Below are 8,946 nucleotides of genomic sequence, written 5' to 3'. Positions count from 1 at the left end.
CCGGATTCCAGGCCCAGTCCTACAATAAATTTATTTGATAAGAGCAGTGAAAAGTTGGCTATGGTAGGACGTACGACGTAGGTAGAGGTTTTATTACTCGAATCTAGGTTCCTCTATTTCTGTTGCTATTAACGAAATGTTGATTTCGTTATCAATAAGTAATAGAAATGTATATTTCTATTCTATGGGACTGCTAGCGAAATGTTACTTTATAAACAAGTAAATAATAGAAATGTAAACAAGTAAATAATAGAAAAGTATATTTCTATTCTACGGGGCTACTGCGAAATGTTGTCTTATAAACAAGTAAATAATAGAAATGTATATTTCTATACTAGCTAAACGTTGTCTTATAAACAAGTAAATAATAGAAATGTATATTTCTATTCTACGGGGCTACTGCGAAATGTTGTCTTATAAACAAGTAAATAATAGAAATGTATATTTCTATACTAGCGAAATGTTGTCTTATAAACAAGTAAATAATAGAAATGTATATTTCTATTCTACGGGGCTACTGCGAATTGTTGTCTTATAAACAAGTAAATTATAGAAATGTATATTTCTATACTAGCGAAACGTTGTCTTATAAACAAGTAAATAATAGAAATGTATATTTCTATTCTACGGAGCTACTGCGAAATGTTGTCTTATAAATAAGTAAATAATAGAAATGTATATTTCTATACTAGCGAAACGTTGTCTTATAAACAAGTAAATAATAGAAATGTGTATTTCTATTCTACGGGGCTACTGCGAAATGTTGTCTTATAAACAAGTAAATAATAGAAATGTATATTTCTATACTAGCTAAACGTTGTCTTATAAACAAGTAAATAATAGAAATGTATATTTCTATTCTACGGGGCTACTGCGAAATGTTGTCTTATAAACAAGTAAATAATATAAATGTATATTTCTATTCTACGGGGCTACTAGTGAAATGTTGATTTCTTTAGCCGCGGATTTGGTATGGGTGATAATATTCAAGTGTAATTACCACCTTACCGATTAATCTATTAACGAAAATTTGATTTCGTTATGAACAAATAAGTGTAGGACTGGGTCTGGAATCCGGCGAGCAACACCTCGGCCAGAAAGGTTCGTTACAATTGGCGCCCGAGCAGGGACAGTGGAAACAGATACCAGTTAACATCGTCATTTTCTTTTACCATGGGACAGTATTCTTATCTCCAGACAGTTGAACAAGTCGAGAAATGGTGTGTTAAATTTAATGGTAGTAAGAACCCGTTGGGCTTTAACGAAAACATTGAAGAACTTGCAGACATCTATGGCATCGTCATAAATCTAGTTTCCAAGATAATGCCTATACTGCTCGAAGATAAAGCACTAATGTGGTATCGCTACAACAATAAGCATTGGCAGCTATGGACAAGTTTTAAGGCCGATTTCCTAAATTTCTTTTTGCCACCTAGATATTATGAAAAATTAGCAGATGAAATAGGATCTCGACGTCAAAGGCCACCAGAAAGCTTTAAGGGTTATTTAATTATCATTAAAGATCTGATGCGACATGCTGGCATGGATCAAAATTCGCAACTAGAACGAATATATCACAACATGGTCACTAACTGCCAAAAGTATATCAAACGTCAAGATTTCGAGACTTTAGAAGAACTAATTTTACTAACCGATGTATTCGAAGCACTTGGCACAGAGCAGGTTAAAACATGTCGAAGCGATGGTCAAGAAGAAGCGCTCATCAGGCTCACAGTAGTCGAGTATTCACAAGTGATCCCGTTACAGAAACCCATTAAATGATCCCCGCAGTCTAAATATCGAGTCACATTCCAAATCAAGCACATCAATGCAAAGCACACAAGGTCAGATTTATCCAGAGCAACATCCTCAATATTCTCAATCAAAAGAAAGGATTCATGCCCAAGCACATGAAGTACAATATCAGCAAGATCTGCAACGCAAAGAAAGTCTGCAAGTTGTTAATCGGATTTACAATACGCAAGATCAAGTAAAATTACAATTGCAAGTACAAGACATAGAACCACAACGAGATCCACAGTTGCGCGTAGAACAACCGATTATACTCTCGACTAAATTAGTGGCAACCTCATCACTTCCCGTACCTCAAGGACAAACACTAGCAGAGACTTCGCTAATACTACGTTCGCAGAAACAAGATACTCCAGCGCAACAAGGACAAGAATATGATATGAGTATGGAAACCATTACCAGACAAGTTAAGGTGATTGACGAAACACCAAGTACTAGCCAATCATCGCATCAACTATCAGAAACTCGTACAGAAAAGGTTTTGGAAAAACGCATCAGCCCACCAGAACAGCTATCACAGCCACATCCAAGAAAACTTGATTGTATGCACCAGAATGACAAAGTAAACAGCGCTCCGAATCAAATTAGAAAATGGTGTCTTGGAATTCAGAATTCTGGTAGTATAGCCATGAATGTAGTCCAAGACAAGTTCTTTAAAATCTTCAAAAATCCAAGGAAACGAACAAGGAATCATTCGACGAGGTAATCAGAGTTCGTCAACTCTATGGAAAAATCGGAGAAGTGTAACATAAAATTTATAGCTCTTAAATTTTACAACACAAAATATAATAAAACACTAACAAAATTGATATTGGAGATGGTATTAAAACCCACCTCCAAATTTAATACTAAATAAAAACATCAGAACAATAATAAAAACTTGTAAACAACACACCGTTGTAGTTACAAGAACAAAACTACAGTATGCTTCGCACCTCGCGGATATAAAAGGCGAAGCAAAAGCACAAGAAAGACATTCAGCGAGGTATCGAGCTAAAGAAAAGTCGCTTCAAAACATATGTGCTGAAACATCAAGAATCGAAATTTACATCTCGATTCCCATTTTTTTTTATATAATAGAAATACACATTTCTATTACAATAACTTTTAATAACGAAATTAACATTTCGTTAGTAGTAAGAGAAATATACATTTCTGTTACTTATTTGTTCATAACGAAATCAAATTTTCGTTAATAGAATAATCGGTAAGGTGGTATTTACACATGAATATTATCACCCATACCAATCCGCGGCTAAAGAAATCAACATTTCACTAGTAGCCCCGTAGAATAGAAATATACATTTCTATTATTTACTTGTTTATAAGACAACGTTTCGCTAGTATAGAAATATACATTTCTATTATTTACTTGTTTATAAGACAACATTTCGCAGTAGCCCCGTAGAATAGAAATATACATTTCTATTATTTACTTGTTTATAAGACAACGTTTAGCTAGTATAGAAATATACATTTCTATTATTTACTTGTTTATAAGACAACATTTCGCAGTAGCCCCGTAGAATAGAAATATACATTTCTATTATTTACTTGTTTACATTTCTATTATTTACTTGTTTATAAAGTAACATTTCGCTAGCAGTCCCGTAGAATAGAAATATACATTTCTATTACTTATTGATAACGAAATCAACATTTCGTTAATAGCAACAGAAATAGAGGAACCTAGATTCGAGTAATAAAACCTCTACCTACGTCGTACGTCCTACCATAGCCAACTTTTCACTGCTCTTATCAAATAAATTTATTGTAGGACTGGGCCTGGAATCCGGCGAGCAACACCTCGGCCAGAAAGGTTCGTTACAATTGGCGCCCGAGCAGGGACAGTGGAAACAGATACCAGTTAACATCGTCATTTTCTTTTACCATGGGACAGTATTCTTATCTCCAGACAGTTGAACAAGTCGAGAAATGGTGTGTTAAATTTAATGGTAGTAAGAACCCGTTGGGCTTTAACGAAAACATTGAAGAACTTGCAGACATCTATGGCATCGTCATAAATCTAGTTTCCAAGATAATGCCTATACTGCTCGAAGATAAAGCACTAATGTGGTATCGCTACAACAATAAGCATTGGCAGCTATGGACAAGTTTTAAGGCCGATTTCCTAAATTTCTTTTTGCCACCTAGATATTATGAAAAATTAGCAGATGAAATAGGATCTCGACGTCAAAGGCCACCAGAAAGCTTTAAGGGTTATTTAATTATCATTAAAGATCTGATGCGACATGCTGGCATGGATCAAAATTCGCAACTAGAACGAATATATCACAACATGGTCACTAACTGCCAAAAGTATATCAAACGTCAAGATTTCGAGACTTTAGAAGAACTAATTTTACTAACCGATGTATTCGAAGCACTTGGCACAGAGCAGGTTAAAACATGTCGAAGCGATGGTCAAGAAGAAGCGCTCATCAGGCTCACAGTAGTCGAGTATTCACAAGTGATCCCGTTACAGAAACCCATTAAATGATCCCCGCAGTCTAAATATCGAGTCACATTCCAAATCAAGCACATCAATGCAAAGCACACAAGGTCAGATTTATCCAGAGCAACATCCTCAATATTCTCAATCAAAAGAAAGGATTCATGCCCAAGCACATGAAGTACAATATCAGCAAGATCTGCAACGCAAAGAAAGTCTGCAAGTTGTTAATCGGATTTACAATACGCAAGATCAAGTAAAATTACAATTGCAAGTACAAGACATAGAACCACAACGAGATCCACAGTTGCGCGTAGAACAACCGATTATACTCTCGACTAAATTAGTGGCAACCTCATCACTTCCCGTACCTCAAGGACAAACACTAGCAGAGACTTCGCTAATACTACGTTCGCAGAAACAAGATACTCCAGCGCAACAAGGACAAGAATATGATATGAGTATGGAAACCATTACCAGACAAGTTAAGGTGGTTGACGAAACACCAAGTACTAGCCAATCATCGCATCAACTATCAGAAACTCGTACAGAAAAGGTTTTGGAAAAACGCATCAGCCCACCAGAACAGCTATCACAGCCACATCCAAGAAAACTTGATTGTATGCACCAGAATGACAAAGTAAACAGCGCTCCGAATCAAATTAGAGAATGGTGTCTTGGAATTCAGAATTCTGGTAGCATAGCCATGAATGTAGTCCAAGACAAGTTCTTTAAAATCTTCAAAAATCCAAGGAAACGAACAAGGAATCATTCGACGAGGTAATCAGAGTTCGTCAACTCTATGGAAAAATCGGAGAAGTGTAACATAAAATTTATAGCTCTTAAATTTTACAACACAAAATATAATAAAACACTAACAAAATTGATATTGGAGATGGTATTAAAACCCACCTCCAAATTTAATACAAAATAAAAACATCAGAACAATAATAAAAACTTGTAAACAACACACCGTTGTAGTTACAAGAACAAAACTACAGTATGCTTCGCACCTCGCGGATATAAAAGGCGAAGCAAAAGCACAAGAAAGACATTCAGCGAGGTATCGAGCTAAAGAAAAGTCGCTTCAAAACATATGTGCTGAAACATCAAGAATCGAAATTTACATCTCGATTCCCATTTTTTTTTATATAATAGAAATACACATTTCTATTACAATAACTTTTAATAACGAAATTAACATTTCGTTAGTAGTAAGAGAAATATACATTTCTGTTACTTATTTGTTCATAACGAAATCAAATTTTCGTTAATAGAATAATCGGTAAGGTGGTATTTACACATGAATATTATCACCCATACCAAATCCGCGGCTAAAGAAATCAACATTTCACTAGTAGCCCCGTAGAATAGAAATATACATTTCTATTATTTACTTGTTTATAAGACAACGTTTCGCTAGTATAGAAATATACATTTCTATTATTTACTTGTTTATAAGACAACATTTCGCAGTAGCCCCGTAGAATAGAAATATACATTTCTATTATTTACTTGTTTATAAGACAACGTTTCGCTAGTATAGAAATATACATTTCTATTATTTACTTGTTTATAAGACAACATTTCGCAGTAGCCCCGTAGAATAGAAATATACATTTCTATTATTTACTTGTTTATAAGACAACGTTTCGCTAGTATAGAAATATACATTTCTATTATTTACTTGTTTATAAGACAACATTTCGCAGTAGCCCCGTAGAATAGAAATATACATTTCTATTATTTACTTGTTTACATTTCTATTATTTACTTGTTTATAAAGTAACATTTCGCTAGCAGTCCCGTAGAATAGAAATATACATTTCTATTACTTATTGATAACGAAATCAACATTTCGTTAATAGCAACAGAAATAGAGGAACCTAGATTCGAGTAATAAAACCTCTACCTACGTCGTACGTCCTACCATAGCCAACTTTTCACTGCTCTTATCAAATAACTTTATTGTAGGACTGGACCTGGAATCCGGCGAGCAACACCTCGGCCAGAAAGGTTCGTTACAATTGGCGCCCGAGCAGGGACAGTGAAAACAGATACCAGTTAACATCGTCATTTTCTTTTACCATGGGACAGTATTCTTATCTCCAGACAGTTGAACAAGTCGAGAAATGGTGTGTTAAATTTAATGGTAGTAAGAACCCGTTGGGCTTTAACGAAAACATTGAAGAACTTGCAGACGTCTATGGCATCGTCATAAATCTAGTTTCCAAGATAATGCCTATACTGCTCGAAGATAAAGCACTAATGTGGTATCGCTACAACAATAAGCATTGGCAGCTATGGACAAGTTTTAAGGCCGATTTCCTAAATTTCTTTTTGCCACCTAGATATTATGAAAAATTAGCAGATGAAATAGGATCTCGACGTCAAAGGCCACCAAAAAGCTTTAAGGGTTATTTAATTATCATTAAAGATCTGATGCGACATGCTGGCATGGATCAAAATTCGCAACTAGAACGAATATATCACAACATGGTCACTAACTGCCAAAAGTATATCAAACGTCAAGATTTCGAGACTTTAGAAGAACTAATTTTACTAACCGATGTATTCGAAGCACTTGGCACAGAACAGGTTAAAACATGTAGAAGCGATGGTCAAGAAGAAGCGCTCATCAGGCTCACAGTAGTCGAGTATTCACAAGTGATCCCGTTACAGAAACCCATTAAATGATCCCCGCAGTCTAAATATCGAGTCACATTCCAAATCAAGCACATCAATGCAAAGCACACAAGGTCAGATTTATCCAGAGCAACATCCTCAATATTCTCAATCAAAAGAAAGGATTCATGCCCAAGCACATGAAGTACAATATCAGCAAGATCTGCAACGCAAAGAAAGTCTGCAAGTTGTTAATCGGATTTACAATACGCAAGATCAAGTAAAATTACAATTGCAAGTACAAGACATAGAACCACAACGAGATCCACAGTTGCGCGTAGAACAACCGATTATACTCTCGACTAAATTAGTGGCAACCTCATCACTTCCCGTACCTCAAGGACAAACACTAGCAGAGACTTCGCTAATACTACGTTCGCAGAAACAAGATACTCCAGCGCAACAAGTACAAGAATATGATATGAGTATGGAAATCATTACCAGACAAGTTAAGGTGGTTGACGAAACACCAAGTACTAGCCAATCATCGCATCAACTATCAGAAACTCGTACAGAAAAGGTTTTGGAAAAACGCATCAGCCCACCAGAACAGCTATCACAGCCACATCCAAGAAAACTTGATTGTATGCACCAGAATGACAAAGTAAACAGCGCTCCGAATCAAATTAGAGAATGGTGTCTTGGAATTCAGAATTCTGGTAGCATAGCCATGAATGTAGTCCAAGACAAGTTCTTTAAAATCTTCAAAAATCCAAGGAAACGAACAAGGAATCATTCGACGAGGTAATCAGAGTTCGTCTACTCTATGGAAAAATCGGAGAAGTGTAACATAAAATTTATAGCTCTTAAATTTTACAACACAAAATATAATAAAACACTAACAAAATTGATATTGGAGATGGTATTAAAACCCACCTCCAAATTTAATACAAAATAAAAACATCAGACAATAATAAAAACTTGTAAACAACACACCGTTGTAGTTACAAGAACAAAACTACAGTATGCTTCGCACCTCGCGGATATAAAAGGCGAAGCAAAAGCACAGGAAAGACATTCAGCGAGGTATCGAGCTAAAGAGAAGTCGCTTCAAAACATATGTGCTGAAACATCAAGAATCGAAATTTACATCTCGATTCCCATTTTTTTTTATATAATAGAAATACACATTTCTATTACAATAACTTTTAATAACGAAATTAACATTTCGTTAGTAGTAAGAGAAATATACATTTCTGTTACTTATTTGTTCATAACGAAATCAAATTTTCGTTAATAGAATAATCGGTAAGGTGGTATTTACACATGAATATTATCACCCATACCAAATCCGCGGCTAAAGAAATCAACATTTCACTAGTAGCCCTGTAGAATAGAAATATACATTTATATTATTTACTTGTTTATAAGACAACGTTTCGCTAGTATAGAAATATACATTTCTATTATTTACTTGTTTATAAGACAACATTTCGCAGTAGCCCCGTAGAATAGAAATATACATTTCTATTATTTACTTGTTTATAAGACAACGTTTAGCTAGTTTAGATATATACATTTCTATTATTTATTTGTTTATAAGACAACATTTCGCAGTAGCCCCGTAGAATAGAAATATACTTTTCTATTATTTACTTGTTTACATTTCTATTATTTACTTGTTTATAAAGTAACATTTCGCTAGCAGTCCCGTAGAGTAGAAATATACATTTCTATTACTTATTGATAACGAAATCAACATTTCGTTAATAGCAACAGAAATAGAGGAACCTAGATTCGAGTAATAAAACCTCTACCTACGTCGTACGTCCTACCATAGCCAACTTTCCACTGCTCTTATCAAATAAATTTATTGTAGGACTGGGCCTGGAATCCGGCGAGCAACACCTCGGCCAGAAAGGTTCGTTACAATTGGCGCCCGAGCAGGGACAGTGGAAACAGATACCAGTTAACATCGTCATTTTCTTTTACCATGGGACAGTATTCTTATCTCCAGACAGTTGAACAAGTCGAGAAATGGTGTGTTAAATTTAATG

General features: G+C 35.1%; 2 protein-coding genes across 2 annotated transcripts; both read left to right on the top strand.

Annotated features, from left to right (window-relative positions):
• Positions 1-1,828: 1,828 nt before the first annotated feature.
• LOC119663943 (putative mediator of RNA polymerase II transcription subunit 26) lies at positions 1,829-2,518 on the top strand. Its single transcript, XM_038073532.1, has one exon. The coding sequence runs from the start codon at positions 1,829-1,831 to the stop codon at positions 2,516-2,518; it is 690 nt and encodes a 229-aa protein (XP_037929460.1).
• Positions 2,519-4,358: 1,840 nt separating this feature from the next.
• Positions 4,359-5,048, top strand: LOC119663942 (putative mediator of RNA polymerase II transcription subunit 26). Its single transcript, XM_038073531.1, has one exon. It carries the CDS (start codon positions 4,359-4,361, stop codon positions 5,046-5,048), a length of 690 nt encoding a protein of 229 aa, XP_037929459.1.
• The last annotated feature ends 3,898 nt before the right edge of the window (positions 5,049-8,946 follow it).

The sequence above is a fragment of the Teleopsis dalmanni genome, unplaced genomic scaffold (genome assembly GCF_002237135.1).
Source record: "Teleopsis dalmanni isolate 2A unplaced genomic scaffold, ASM223713v2 unscaffolded_contig_1145, whole genome shotgun sequence".
NCBI classification, from domain to species: Eukaryota; Metazoa; Arthropoda; class Insecta; order Diptera; family Diopsidae; genus Teleopsis; species Teleopsis dalmanni.
This window is presented reverse-complemented; position numbering and strand designations above follow the sequence as displayed.

Bases quoted from the DNA above. Each gene is read 5' to 3' on its own strand.
- LOC119663943 (XM_038073532.1), top strand. From the start codon at position 1,829: ATGCAAAGCACACAAGGTCAGATTTATCCAGAGCAACATCCTCAATAT.
- LOC119663942 (XM_038073531.1), top strand. From the start codon at position 4,359: ATGCAAAGCACACAAGGTCAGATTTATCCAGAGCAACATCCTCAATAT.